Raw genomic sequence first — 15,105 nt, forward strand, 5'->3', positions numbered from 1 at the left:
TTTTTAAGCTTTCCTTTCAGTGAGGGATTAAGGAAAAGATGATGTGTGTACAGAGGAAAGGGATTATATCTTCTGTTTTACCATATCAGATTTCCTCTGTGGGAAGCAACTGGAATTAGGCACCCAGTCACTCAAATTTACAGCAGCACAATTCCATGCCCAAACTCCTCTACAGTTATTAGTAAATCAGATCAAACCTGTTGCTTCAGGTGTTTGAAAGCAGATTCCCCATTCTTTGGGTCACTTAAGGCTTCTTGTAAAGCCTGGTGGGACAGTATTTGTTCCTTAAGATGAAGTTCCAGGCCTGGAGGCAAATGCAAAACTTTTAGGTATAGCTTTGAGTTTCCAAGGGTTCCTAGTTTGTAACACACATAATTACAATTGTGACATGAACTCAGTTTGTAGCACTAATAAAACAGTCTGCTGGGAGTGTAAATCTATCATCATATGCTTATAACAGATATATTTATTATCTGTAGTGATATCTGAGTGAGGAAAAAAAAAGAAAAGGGAAACAAAAGGAAGGGAACCCAGGACTGGAGTTTTATCATTCTTTCAATCTAGTTTACTTTTTGGAGTAAAATTTAGCTATTGGAGATCTGCCTGATAACTATGTCAGATGTGTTTTATGACATCTATCTCATATTTTACAGGTATCTAAGAACAAAAATAACAATGAAATATTTAATAAATTCAATTTAAAACATCTTGTTTTTAATATTTAGTATTAAGCTCACCATTGCTTGCTTTTTTCAACTTGATAATTAAATTCTGCAGCTCTTCAAGAGATAAAGAAGATAGAGGACCCTTTTTAAGGAAAAAAAGTAACATCAATAAATGTGAGACCTCTGAAATATTCTGTATCTTTGTAGTCATAAATTGCAACATGTAATGTAAGGACTGAACCTAAAACCAAATAATGTACTCACTTGTTTTTCTGGTATTTCTGCTACATCTTTTAAACCAGCATTAATATCTTGAACAAAGTAGACCTTAAAAAAAACACAACCAAAAGAAAATAAGTTTGATGCAGTTAATTACTAGGAAGCAAATAGCTAAATAGCTAAATTCATTAGTGTTCTTATGTTAAGGTATGTAGCAATAGGAATCCACTGCAAAGTAAGATTTTCCAAGTAATTTTCCTTCCTATAGCCTGATCCTGAATCCCAGCCAGGAATGACTCTTCTGACACAGTGTTACAAGACTGAACATGTTCATAAGAGTTAAGCAGTCAGGGCTTACTGGACAGATTACAGAGACCATTTTCAGGTTTCCCAGGGAATACCAAAGGTGCAATTCTAGTAAGACAGAAAGGCAGGCAATAAAGAAGCCATCCTCTGCTTTCTTGAAAGAGCTGTTTAAACACATGACCTGTTGCTTCTCTCAGCAGCTGTCAGCCAAGCTGTCTGCGGCTCACTGCCAGCCTGACTGGAGTGGGCAGTTGGCTGGGATACCCAGAGCTTCTCTGCAGGTTTTGCTTTCCCAGGACAAGCTCTCACCCAGCCTCTGAAATGAATGGCATTGTGAGAGCCTCTTCCCTGGGTGTGTTTCTGAGAAAAATGAATTCAACATTTTTATTTGTAACCAAGAATTGAAAAAGTGTACCACATTACAATGAGAAGGGGCAGAGGATATGAGGGGACTGGAATGTGAGTTGCATTTCAGCAGCAGTGCTTTGCTAGACCTGCTGCCCTGCAGCTCACAGCTGCTGTCAGCACAGAAAATTCTCTGCAGGACTGCAATGTTTTAGGTCTTAAATCCGAGAGGAAGTGCTGAAATGACACTGCACTTACAGGCTTTGGCTTCTCTCTTGAGTTACATTTTTTTAAATGCTTTTGTAGTTGGTCTTCATATACAGTGCTAAAAGCCAAATGGAGAGAAAAGTAAGTATCATGTGAATACTGACAAAGAACGGGAAAAGCATTTACACATACTCACTGTTTTGGATCAAGAGGACACGGAATTCTTTTTCTGTCATTTTGTTCCTAGTTAGAAAAGTTTTAGAAAACACTTCAGCATGCATTCAGTGTTGTGTTTTAAAGAAGCTGTTGAGGGGCATCAGCTTCATAAAACATCTATTCAGAATAAGTTAGTTAATCGGAACAGAGAAACAGAGACGAGAACTGAATACTTGGCCGGATCCTAAAAGAACAAACCCCTAAAGCAAGGTCAGGGCTACTGCTGGGCTGAAGCGAGTGCCCGGCACACAGAGGCTCGAGGGGGGCACAGGCGCTGCCTCTCCCACCCGCGCCCGCCCGCCCGGCCCGAGAAGGGTCCCTGCACCTCCTCGTGCCCGTGCTCGCCGCAGAAGCGCCTGCCGGGCGCCGGGATCATCCTGCAGAAGCGCCTCTTCCTCAGCACGAAGTGAGCGCAGCGCCCTGGCTCCGGCCCCGGCCCCGGCCCCGGCGCCGCCATCGCCGCTCCCGGCGGCCCCCGCGCCGCCATGTTGCGGCCCCTCCCCGCGGGCCGCAGCAAGATGGCGGCGGAGCGGATCTTCGACCGGGCGGTGTCGGTGCGAGTGCGGGGCTGCGGCTGCGAGGAGCGGTGAGTGCGGGCCGGCTGCGAGGGAGGCTCTCTGCGCTCCTCAGAGGGGCTGCGAGCCACAGGCGCTCTTCTCCTGCCTGCTCTCAGCGCCGCTGGGCAGCGCTCTGCGGTGCTGCGCCTTGGCGTTGCTGGCGTTGGCACGCTCGGGGTGAGGGAGGGACCGGGTCTGGCGAGGCCCGGGGCAAACGGCGAGGGCCGGGCGGTTGCCGTGCGTGCCTCGCCGAGGCAGTGAACCCGGCGGGGCGCCGGCAGCGCAGCGAACTCGCAGCGGCTCGGCTGCCCGGGGCTGAGGCGACCCGAGGGCCGGGCGGCTGCCGGGCCCGCGCGGTGTTCGGCGTCTCCCGGGCCTCAGCGTTGCCCGCGGGCCCTCCCGCCGCACCCTCCGCACCGCGGGCTCAGGCGCGGCTCCACCTCAGCCCAGGGACCCGCGGGTTTGAGCCGCCTGTGCGAGGGTGCGCACGGCGGTGGTGTCTGGGAAAGCCCAGACATCCCTATGTGAAGCGTCTCTTCAAAATAGGATGAATTTCGGCACTACGGGTCCTGTCTGAGTTAGACAATGTGAGAAGGCACGGAAAGGCTGATGTCTGTGGTGTGCCTGTAATCTAAGTGATTTAATACTCGATGAGAAATCATTGACGGCAAGGTAGCACTGTATAAATGATTATCAGGGGTTTGAGCAATCGTTAATTTCAACAGGCTTCTACAAAAGTTCTAGTTTCTGGACAAAGTTTCAAAACTTCTGCCTCGCTGTTTAAAGTCTGGTGGATAACAAGCAAGCAGCAAAAACACCAGCTCTGCCTGAGAAGCTGCAGTGACTGAAACTCTTATATTTTTAAGTGCAGTCATCGGTGGGAACTTTCTTAATGTTTCTGCCTAAATTTTTATTTTTGAGATGTCATTGATTCCTTTAACGCAGCTGTGAACACGTGTTACTTGGAGAATGTTTTCTTGATTTATTACTGAGTTTCATCTTTTTGTACACAGGAGATTAAATGTTCGAGTGAATATTGAACTACTGTCAACTTCTAATCCTGTTCATAAAAAGGTTTGTAAATTAATCATATTTCTGTCATTCATTAGGTATTATCGGAATTTCATTTTACGGACATATAAGTAGAAAAAGGAAAAGCAAAGTGGGATCTTAGTGTTTGCTGTTTGACCTTACTTTATTTTTTATACAATTTTTGGAGCAACTTATTGTGGTTTCCCACCCTTCCCCCCCACATCCCCCAGCCTTTTTTTGCCCTCTGTTTTAGTTTGGCTGTTGATGGGTCTTAGCAAGCTTGCATATTAAACGTATTTGGAGATGCTCAGGGGAACATGAGTTAGAGCTTAGGAGTACCTTTAGTTCAAGGTTCTGAATTGGGATTAAAAAAATCATCTTTCTCAAGGAAAATCAGAATGAGACCATGACTGGAGATTTTGTCACCTCTTCTGTTGTATGTCTGATTTGTCACCAAAGTGTTCATTCTCCCAGCATGATGTTAAGATTGGTCATGGGTTGGTTGTGGTGTTGTTGGGTAAAGATTTGTTTGTATAGGACCACAGCAGTTTTTGGTCAGATTCTGCTGCCGCTGGCAGTGATAATGGTGCTTCCCTCTGAGCAGAAGCAGCTCAGTTAGAAATGTGTGCTGAGCTGTGTCAGGAGGAGCCTGCAAACTGGAAATGCAGTTGAGTCCATCAGGGAGTGATCAGGAGATCTTCCAGTGCTTAATCAGCTAATGGGACATCAGACCAAGCAGGCATTTCATCCCACCCATCGATCCACCCCAGCTTGGGCTAGCATTAATTTTAACCGTCTGTGTGTGTAAGTCCCTGAGTTTGTTTATGCATCTCCAGCTGAGAGTTTTGTTGGTGTTACTGGCACCTGAATTACTGAAAAAAGTTTCAGTTATGTGTGCGTACAGTGCTGTGTCACACTTCATTATGTTGGAACAGCTGACACGTTTCTACTTTACTTTTGTACCTCTGCTAGGGAAAAGCCTTGCCACAGGGGTGAGCCTTGTTCCAGGAGCAGCTGCCTGAGCCCAATGTACTGCATAACCCCATCCCTGGAATTGAAGGCTTAATGCTTACGGAGAGCACGGGTTTTCTAAAACACTGTGTAGACCTCCAGTGGACAAATGAGTGTCAGTTTCAAAGCTAAGCAGCATAATCCTGCAGTTTGCCAGATGGGATTCAGCTGTATCCTGTCTGCAGAGCTCTGTATTCAAGTATAGAAAAGCAGCTGGTGGTTTCATAAACTTCAGGAGCAGTGTGCTCTGAAAGACTTCCAGTTATGGGAGTGATGTATTACTAAACCGTGACAGTGGACTGCTAGTGCTACACTTATTTCATGAGGGGAAAAAAAGAGCAAATAGCTTTTTCTCTGAAAAATGACAACTACACACTGAATTTCAAAACCTTTGCTGCTCAGAGTTTAAGGTTTTGATTTGGTTTGTTTTTGTGAAAGAGTCTTCCTTGTTTTCCTGGTGTAATATTTGAAGTTGTGTTAAATGGTAATGTTTTACACGTTCTGAATCAGTTGCCACAGTTCTGTTGTATATTTGACTAAACAATGAAAGCATTCAATACTGTTTGCAATGCTGATTTAAAATATTTATAGTATTTTAATCTTATTTAAATGTACATCTTTTCAGGACTTAGCTGTTCGATTGACTGATGATACTGATCCTTTTTTCCTTTATAACCTTGTCATATCAGAGGAAGATTTTCAAAGGTAAGTGAAATCACAGTATTTTCTCTGTGAAACATTTCTAAACGGCAAAAAAAGAAAAAGGGAATATTTTTAGCTTCTAGTGGTGTATGTTAGTGTTCAGGTTTTGGCAGTTTTCACTTGTGGGGTTTTGTCAATATTGTTCTCTGACCAATCTGGTGAAACAGCCAGGTTCAGGAGGGTGACCAGCTCAGGTTACACAGAGGAATACTGCTGGTGTCTTCTGTTTATCCTAACTGCTTCTTACAGACTATTGTGTGTGTATGTGTGTGTGGACTAGTTCAGGAAATAATTACAAGAGGAAAGTCTTGTTTGCATGGACATGGTTTTACAGACCTGAGCTGTATTTTAGGGGTTTCTTGCAGAATTGTACTGTTGGGTCTCATTTACTTGCTCAGAATTTGAGCAAATCATCAAATTTGGATTCCAGGCATGAACAGATGAACAGTTTGGTTTTCTGCTTTCTTTGGGTATTTATTTATTTTATTTTGCTTTGTTTTGGTGTGGTTTTTTTGTGTGTTTTTCTTTGTTTGGGGTTTTGGTGGAGGGCAGGGGGGTGGTGGCTTTGGTGTTGTTTTTACAGAGGGAGGTGTGATCAGTGTGTGGATCAAAAGGCAAAAGCAAAGTAGTGTTTGCAGGAGAGATGTGCAGGAATGTTTTGTTGCATGGAGGCACAGCTTTGTGCGTGCACTGCAGGATGTTTCTGTCCGAGTTTGCTGTGGCTGTGGAGAAGGGGGGCAGAGATGGGCGAGTGGGGGATCGCGGTCATAGCTGAGGATCCCCTGGTCCTGTGCTTGTTCCCTGTGCCTGTCCCATCACTGCTCCGCACTGTGCTGTGAGGGTGATGCCTACTCAAAGGAATACCTTTGTTCCACAGCAACTTCTGGTTTTTAATTAGAGCAGCCCATTTGCAAGAACTGTTGTGATAAGAAGTATTTTTGGGGATTATTATCCAAGACGTGCTCTAGGATGACCCTGCTTAAGCAGGGAGGTTGGACCAGCTGACCCATTGTGGTCCCTTCCAGCCTGACCACTTCTGTGATTTTGTGATATGAAGACACACTTCTGGTTGAAAATAATCAGAAGTGGTTCTTTCTACTAGTGTAAACAAAATATTTCATAGGAAATAAATTACAGTTCTCTATATCGTTAACGTGTTTTTTTTCCTGTCTGTTCATATAGTTTGAAATCCCAGCAAGGTCTCTTGGTAGACTTCTCTGCTTTCCCGCAAAAATTTATAGATCTGCTTCAGCAATGCATTCAGGAGCAGAACAAAGATATCCCAAGGTAGGTCACAAGTGTGTGCCACGTTACTCTGTGTGTACCTGCTGAGTTCTTAAAATGCTTGTCAGTCACTCAGACTGAGAAGAGTCAGTAGAAAAGGATAATCTGACCTGCCCCGACCTGAATATGTTGGTGGATGTGGCAAAACCTGAATCTTCGGAGGAGAATTCTTTCTTGAGCAAAAACTGGACAACCTTTTACTGCACATATAAAAATATATTTTATTGGGAAATAGATTAGGATCTACAGGTAGTTTCAGGAAAAAAAGCTAAACATTTTATTATCTTGGTTTTTCCCTAGGTTTTTGCTGCAGTTAGTTTCCTCAGCACCTGCTCTAGATCACACACCTGTCTCTTTAAATGTAGTGGAGACCAACCCTTTCAAACACCTTACCCATCTCTCTCTAAAATTCCTGCCAGGAACTGATGCAGAAATAAAGAAGTTTTTGGCCAACTGTTTGAAATGCCTTAAGGTAAAATGAAAGTTTATTGTAACTGCAACTAAGCCTCAATGCTGTATGTACTTAAGCATTTTTTTCATTCTGGGAAATTCAGAAGTATGTACCAAGTTGTATGCTCTGGTTTATTTTTCCTTTTAGCCCAAATACGTAATGGCATGCAGCCACTTGGGTGCATGTTGTAAAGTCTGAATTGTCCCCACCACCCAGGCAGTGAAAATGCGTTCTGTGTATTCGGGCAGGCAGTGCCATTGGAGTGGCAGGAAGGGAGGTGTTTTACACACAGTGCACGTGGTGTGCAGCTGCTGAGTGCTCTGCCTGCTGCACTCCCCTGCTCACAGCCTGTGCTGATGGCCAGAGCAGCTGCAGGATGACTGGAGCCTGCAGTCTCTGTTCTGCTCTTGGCTGTAGGCAAGCACGGGCTGCTGGTAATTGTGAGGCTTGTTGGGCTTCAAAGGACTAACAGCTGTAGAAAGCCAGTTAAAATTGGAATGTTGATGCAGTTTGGTAGCATGCTAGGTTTCATTTTGTGAGAAATTAAAGGTCTCATAGTTTGACTGTTGTCTGTTTCAGTTTCATAGCCTGACATTTGTCTCTCCTATTGTGCTGTCATGTTTCTAGGCACCTAATAAGCCATTTTAATAACATAGATTTACAGTATTTCAGTTGATCTCTTGTTTAGGTAACTCCTTTGTAAACATATCATGTAAATAAGATACTATTTCCTTGTAGAAATTATCTAAGAATTCAATTTGGGGTTTTTACATTGTGGGCTAATACCTTTTCTTTTGAATTTACTAGTTATATCTTATTCAGTATGACACTTATTTAATAAAGTGAACTTTTCACAAATACAGTGAGTATATGGGTGCTTAGGCAGGCTGTGCTGATTAAATGAGAGCTAAATGCTACTTGTATTTTGGGAGCTAAGGATTTGACTTGATGTCAATTTGTCAATAGGAGGATAAAATGATGTTGGAAGAAAAGCTACAAAAAACTGAAGAGGATCTTACCAGGCAACTGAGCTACACTCAACAGGTAACATAAGTGTTTAACTTTTGTGTGTTGCATTTTTTGATTTATGGAAAATGTCCCTTTTTGTAGGCTGGTTGATTAGCCACTACCTAGCCAAGATAAGTGACTTGAGACTGAGTGAAGAGAATAGTGTAGCCTTTCTAGAGAGTGAGTAAAGCCTGCAGCCGAAGAACTAAATGGAACTCTTGCAGTACTCAAGCAGAATTTTACTTTATTTTGTGCAGAGGTCTGTGTACGCACACACAAATTGAATACTAAATATATGGTCTTGTGACTATAAATGATAAATATACTTCGTATATTCCATGAATCATTGGAAATTGTTTTATTTGGAAAAATTGTGAAACTGTGGTAAATAAATTGGAAGTCTTGGACTTTAATTACTCCATTTTGGATTTTGCAGTCAGCAATAGCAATTCTATATTTCAAGAGAATGGTTTGGGTCAGATTCTGCAATTATCAAGGTAACTTTTTTGACCATAATGAAACAGAACAATTCCATTAAAACTGTTAAGAATTATTTTTGGAGTGGAATATTTGTTTGCCTCATGTCTGCAACTTCAGTTTGAGTTACTGGAATATGTTTGCTGAATTGGAATGCAGAATTACAAATCAAAAAAAGGAAAAGATGCTGCTGAAGAACTTTATTTCTTTTTTTCCCCCTAACAGAGTGCTCTGTGTTACAAGGGTAGAGAGCATCAGCAGGCTGTTTTTTCACTCTTAAATAGTGGTTGGAGAAAAAATGCAATTGGAAATTAAGATTCTTTTATCCACAGCATTAGAACAGTGCTCTTCAGCTTCTCAGTGCCTTACTTTTCCTGCTTACAAAAGTAACATATTTCAGCATCTGGTGCTGACATTTAGACTTTTTAAAATAATTCCATGTCCTTTTAGTAAGTAACAGTAAAGAGTCACTCAGTATTGGCTGAAATGCTTACATTTTTAAACTCTATGTGCTTTGTCAAACTTAAACAGAGCTTGTCAGAGAAGAGCCGGGAACTTGACAAACTGAAAAATGAATGGACATCCTACACTACAGCTCTGAGCAGCAAACACTCACAGGAGCTGACCAGTGAGAAGGAAAGAGCTCTCCAGGTACAATGGTTGGGAAGAATGAACAGGATTCTTGTATGGGAAAAGTCAGTCATCAAATAACTGCTTCATTTCTTTGCTTCTCACAGGCACAAACGCAGTACCAACAACAGCATGAACAACAGAAAAAGGAATTGGAAAATATGCATCAGAAAAGTATTCAGCAGTTGCAGAACAGGCTCTCAGAACTCGAGGTCATCAATAAAGACCTAACAGAGAGGAGATACAAAGGAGACTCCACAGTCAGAGAACTGAAAGCAAAGCTTTCTGGATTAGAAGATGTATGGCTTCCCAATACCCAAAATTAAGCTTACTACTGCTAGAGCATTAACTGCGCCCGCCTGGGCACGGCATAGGAAATACAGCATATTAAGTTCATTTATTTCCTCTTTATTCCATATTATGCTTAGTATTTAAATATGTCTGTTTAAATTACTGTTACGGGTTTTCTTGAAGAATAAAAATCAATTCCTTCCCAACATTTAGGAATGTCAAAGAGCAAACCAGGAGGTGCTGTCCCTGCGCCGGGAGAACACAACTCTGGATGCTGAGTGTCATGAAAAAGAGAAGCTCATTAATCAGCTGCAGACACGAGTTGCTGTATTGGAACAAGAGATCAAAGACAAAGATCAGCTTGTCACCAGAACAAAAGAGGTCTTACATGCAACACAGGAGCAAAAGGTTTTTGCATTATTTTTTTTAAACTTTCCTAATTGTGGTTTCCATAGAGTAGCTGCTGACCAGTTTTTATGAATACAGCCAGTCAACTTTCAAATGTAGTCAAGATTCCAAGTTATGGCATCAAAAGTATACTGGGTTCAGATTTAATCCTGTGGTACTGGAGTAATAGTTCATGGTATTTTTGGTAGGGAAAAAAAGGATTAATCCAGATCCTATAAAATTTGACTGAAAAGCAGTGGCTGGTTCCTTTGTAAGGATAGTACTCTAAGAATTATGAACATTCTATTTGAAATCATAAACAATGTGTATCACAGCCTTATTGTATTTTGTAACATTCTTTTCAAGGTGATACTGGAAGAGAGTACGGAGGAAAAACAGAGGCATGTTGAGAAGCTGGAGACAACAATTAAGTCACTGTCAGCTGAGCTCCTTAAGGTTTGTTTGAACATGGCACTTCCCTTGTCCAACATCTCCCTTATTCTTAGGTGTTTATTTTTGTAATATATGGCTTGGGTTTTTTTAATAGGCTAATGAAATTATCAAGAAGTTACAAGGAGATTTGAAAACTTTAATGAGTAAATTAAAATTGAAAAATACAGTAACAATTCAGCAAGAAAAACTGTTGGCAGAAAAAGAAGAGAAACTTCAAAAAGAGCAGAGGGAATCGCAGGAGATGGGACAATCCCTTCGAATGAAAGAGCAGGAGGTATTGATGGGTTAACCTTGTGTGCTGGAAATGCTATTGTATGGACTTGGCTGGGTTTTGTGGGCTTTAACTTAGTTACAGAAATAAGGTCTTAAATCTTTCCATGCAATAGAATATACTCTTTTGCTTATTTAACGTATTTATTTAAATGTGTCATCAACTTTCAGATTTTTTAATGTTAACCTCATTTGTGAAAGCCATCCTTTAATACAGAAAGCAACCAAAATTGTTTTAAGAGAACAAAGTAATGTAATGGATGAATCAGCACCTTTTAGAAGGCACATTCATGTGTAAGTTGCTGAAGGGAATAAGAACAAGAACGGAGTGAACCTTTTTCTTTCTTCCCATTGAACAGATATTCTCCTGTTTAGAGTCCTTGCGCTATTTAATCATAGAAAAATGAAGGTCAGAAAGGATTCTGGCTGTCACTTTGTCAAAATCCTAGCTGAAAGTCGGGCTTCCTTTTAAAGAATTACTATGTTGCTTTTGTGACAAACTGAGTTCAAACATCTTTAATTTTAGAGTAACTTCATAAATGCTCTTTTTGTTGTTGTTTGTAGATAGTAGTGTTACACTCCTGATAGTGTTGCCATTATTATGGGAATTACAGGTTGGCAAGCTACAAGAGCAGCTGGAAAGTACATTACAAAAACTCGAAGAAAGTAAGCAGTTACTGAAAACCAATGAAAATGGTAGGTTTATACAGCTTGATTTCTCCCTCTGTAAAAATGACCCAGTGATACTGCTGAAATTGATAGAAGCAATTTTTGGGGTTTTTCTGAAGAGCTGCCATTATTGTCATGAGTGGAAAACAAGCCTCTGGTTGTGTGGCCATGCAACAGCCAAGAGCTGCACAGAGGGAAGCCTTCCCCTGGGGCTGGTGCTTGGGGCTGTGGGGTGCTCCGAGGCCTGGAGGGGGGAGGAAGGTTCATCAAATGGCTTTGCATGGTACTAGGGAGGAAAAACAGCCAGTGAGCTGTCACTTGTTGTGAGGAAGGGCTAGTGGCCATTTCAAGCAGCTTGTAAGAGGGAGCAAATGGATTGAGCTTTTTCTTCCTCTTTGCAGTTATCACGTGGCTGAACAGACAGCTCAGTGAAGTTCAGATGGCAAAGAAGCTGGACAGTCCTGCCAGTGCCCATGCTGGTGGGAGGGCTGCTGTTTCACCTCTCAGCATGGTAAGGTAGAGCTGTAAATAACAGGCTGGTGAGGCGGGCATCGGCTGCTAAAATGCAGGGGCTTCAAAGAGGAAGAAAAAAGTGCTTTCATCTTCTTCTGGCCTTACAGTTTTGGGTGGGTGTGGTTTGGCTTTGTTTGTTTTTCAAAAATATAAAACCCTGTTTGGTGCTGCTTCTTGCCCTGTAGGTGAGACTCTTCTAAGCGCTCGTTTACATAAAATACACAAAGCAATAACAGAATTGATTTTTGAAAAGATGAAGTGCAGAGTGAAGACAAAAAAAGAAGGTTCTTTTGTGTTGAGAGGTTAACATGCTAATTCCTTTTGTAAAGGTTAAAACGCAAAGTGTACTATTTCAGTACTCTAACTAGTGATTTTTAGAAATGGGAAAGTCAGGGGCTAAGGAATGCTGCCTGCAGTCATTGTTGAATACTGTAACTTGCTGCTTCTCACCCTGTGTTGTACAGATCTCTGCTGTCACAGTGACAGCAGGAACTGACTGCCTGCTTGTTCACAGTGGAAGGACTGCTCATACAAAGAGGTCTCTGGATTTGTAGCTGGATGCATTAAGTGCTATAATCAATGACAGAGTGTGTGGCTTATTACTACCTGAGAGTGCTCACCTCATTAACTTTTTTAAAGTTATGTTTACCTTAAGTGTGCGAATCTTGGAAAAATGATGTTTTCTTCCCATCAGGAAGACTCACATAAGTGTTGGCTTTGTAATGGCAGTTAGTTCTTAATTTTGGAATTTTTAATCTCTACAGTTACTTGTAAAGTTATGTTTCTCATTTATGGATGAGTTTCTATTTCTTTTACAGCCTGACCGACCATCCTTTCATAGCTTGGGAATCAGTCATCCTATTTCTCCTCTCTATGCCTTCCAGAACTTTCTGGAACCGATACAGAGCAAAAATGGAAATTCCCAATGTCCAGTATCAAAGGCAGGCACTTTGACTTTTTTGTTTGCTTAAAAATATATTAAATGGTATAAAAACTTTTTTATTTATTGCATAAAATTTTATTTAAGTTGTATAAAATATCAAAGCACAACGTTTTGACTATTTCTTAAAGTGCATAAATATTTCCTGTATTTACTCTTGGGCTCTCTGCCTTGAGCATTATGACTGTTACTCATAGCTAATGCTTGTCTTTAGGCTGTTTCTCACAGGCTTTGCTGCACAGCAGGGCCAGTGAGGTGTAGAAACAGGAATCTCTGGGAATTTGGCTCTGTGAATGCCCTCGGGGGAGGGGAATCTCAGATCTGGAGTAACTCTTAACCTGGAGCTCTTTGTCTCTGCAGGTTCAGTTGAACTCACAGCTTTTGAAACAGAGTCGGTGTTCGGATGCTCACACAGTGCCTGCAGCAGGTCACGCAGCAAACAAGGAGAAGTGAGTGTCAGCTACTGCAATTTAGTATTTTTGTTATTTCATTTTATAAAGCCTTTTGTCATCTTGGTGTGTTTGGAACTGACTGAAGGTCAGTATTAGCCTGGTTTTGTGATCTGCCCTTCTTCATTACCATGCTAATCAATTTTGTGTTGGTTTGTTGAAACCAAAGGAAGAGCTGGCTTGCAGGAGTGGGCCCCAAGGAACAACAGTTCAGTGTTGCTCCTGCTGACAGATCTAAGCCATCAGTGCTGGGTCACTGAAAAAATTAGTTCTAGGCTGTTCTTAACCTGCTCAGTGATGGTTTAACTTTAAATGGTAAAGGTCATGAAACACAGTAGTTGCACTTCTAGTGAAGGTTTTCCTGAGCAAAGTGTAGCTGCCCTTGTTATAATGCACTGATGACAAACTGCATTTGCTTTAATTTGCCTTTCTATTTCTAGTGGTGATCAGCTGGGGCTGCAATCTAAGTATTTCAAGAAAAAAGATGACAGCATTCCTTTACGAGGGCTTAGTCAAAACACACTTAATTCAGGTAAGTAGGAAACAGAAGGTGTTATTTGAAATGTACTTGAAGGGCAGTGACAGCCATGGCTCAATGCAGTGTCCTGTGCTGTTCTGCAGAGTACCTGAGACCATACTTGCCAGCCAAAGCACAGCCATCGCCAAAAGCTGCTGCAACACCAGCCTCGGCCTATTTTCCTGGATCATAGGCAGGGTTCTTACAGTAAGAGTCCTCTTTTAACCACTGGGGGGGATTTTTCAATGTCCTGCAATAGTGTGTTAGTAAAGTGGCAGTGTGAACTGACATACTTTTATGAGCCAGTTTTCTTTGAGGAAGGGATCTTGACTGACTTGGATGATGTTTCAAGGTGCTTGAGCCTAAGGAGAAGATAAAGCCTTAAGGAGCCCTAGTGGGAACAACACTGACATCACCAGGGCTGTGCAGAATTTTCTTAGTATATTGCTGACCTGTAAATCCTCTTAAAAACTCACCCAAGTGCTCTTTTTTTATAACTGGTGAAGTGTACATTCCCTGAGTGAGAGCAATTACCTGAACTTCTATTTCTTGACTCCTTTCAGAGAACAGATGAGGTGAAGGGAAAGCACACGAGAACTGTGCTGTGCTGTCCATTTTAGTAATGGTCAAGCTCATATGGGGGCATGACTGCCTCACTAACTCTCCCTTACAGTTTAGTTTTAAAAACTTGCTTAATTTTGGAACCAGCTTATTTGAATTGCATATAGATTTCAAATAATCTCATGCTAAATTGTTTCACTGAAGGTAGAAAATTAAAACTCTCAGTCTTGGTTCCCCTAACTTTTCCATTAATCTCTCAGTATTACATTCCACAGGCCACCATGCATAAAACATTAAAAGGTGAAGTAGCTGACTAGTTAACTGTTGACAAGTATCAACATCTCAAAGTTACTTTATTTTTATAAATCATACTTTACAACTTGTAAGACTATACAGAAATTTTAGATACTCTTACGTCTGTGTAGCTTGTTCTACTGTCTGGGTTCAAGTGCTAGGATCATGTAATAACCCCTTGGGACTTGGTGTCCCCTGCAGAATGAGCATGCATGGACTTATGCCAGGCAAAGTACCCTTACAATGACTATTCCTTACTTTTGTAAAGCTATTTCTGTCCTTTTACCTCAGTTACTCAAGTGCACCCAGAGGATTGTACATTTCAGTGTTTTGTTTTGCTGTGTGAGATGTGTACATTTGTTTATAAATTAGCACCCTGTTAATGCATAGTGTCTGGATTTGTCATGTATACATTTTTGTAGAAATATTAAATGTTTTTTATCAAAAGCTCTGATTAGTTACTGCTTCAGGAGTAGTACTAACCACCGTCTCCACCGTACTGAATTCCCAGCTGAGGTAAGCACCAGAACAGCTCTATTTTATTTACCTTTTTCTGCAGTTTCCCATGTTGCTCGTTGTTCCCCCGGCCCAGCGCCGCAGAGCTGCTCTATCCTGCTGTCCTTAGGTGCCAGTGCCTGAGGCTGTGTTCAT

At 41.7% G+C, this 15,105-nt stretch overlaps 2 protein-coding genes across 4 annotated transcripts in view; one reads left to right on the forward strand and one right to left on the reverse strand.

Moving 5' to 3' along the window:
* The window catches only part of TRMT13 (tRNA methyltransferase 13 homolog), a 5,740-nt gene extending 3,295 nt beyond the window's left edge, over nucleotides 1–2,445 (reverse strand). For all 3 annotated transcript variants that reach the window (XM_068199733.1, XM_068199735.1, XM_068199736.1), the window contains exons 1-6: nucleotides 2,284–2,445; nucleotides 1,939–1,985; nucleotides 1,794–1,860; nucleotides 930–992; nucleotides 738–807; nucleotides 198–304 (exon numbers count right to left, since the gene is read on the reverse strand). In XM_068199733.1, coding sequence (XP_068055834.1) covers nucleotides 198–304; nucleotides 738–807; nucleotides 930–992; nucleotides 1,794–1,860; nucleotides 1,939–1,985; nucleotides 2,284–2,445 — 516 coding nt within the window. The remainder of the gene's footprint in view (nucleotides 1–197; nucleotides 305–737; nucleotides 808–929; nucleotides 993–1,793; nucleotides 1,861–1,938; nucleotides 1,986–2,283) is intronic.
* On the forward strand, nucleotides 2,444–14,901 carry SASS6 (SAS-6 centriolar assembly protein). Its single transcript, XM_068199730.1, has 17 exons — nucleotides 2,444–2,544; nucleotides 3,529–3,589; nucleotides 5,184–5,263; nucleotides 6,443–6,547; nucleotides 6,845–7,016; nucleotides 7,962–8,039; nucleotides 9,012–9,131; nucleotides 9,218–9,409; nucleotides 9,615–9,809; nucleotides 10,155–10,244; nucleotides 10,336–10,515; nucleotides 11,126–11,207; nucleotides 11,582–11,691; nucleotides 12,512–12,634; nucleotides 12,994–13,082; nucleotides 13,523–13,614; nucleotides 13,704–14,901. Exons 1-17 carry the CDS (start codon nucleotides 2,444–2,446, stop codon nucleotides 13,790–13,792), a joined length of 1,959 nt encoding a protein of 652 aa, XP_068055831.1. The 3' UTR covers nucleotides 13,793–14,901.
* The last annotated feature ends 204 nt before the right edge of the window (nucleotides 14,902–15,105 follow it).

The sequence above is a fragment of the Anomalospiza imberbis genome, chromosome 9 (genome assembly GCF_031753505.1).
Source record: "Anomalospiza imberbis isolate Cuckoo-Finch-1a 21T00152 chromosome 9, ASM3175350v1, whole genome shotgun sequence".
NCBI lineage: Eukaryota > Metazoa > Chordata > Aves > Passeriformes > Viduidae > Anomalospiza > Anomalospiza imberbis.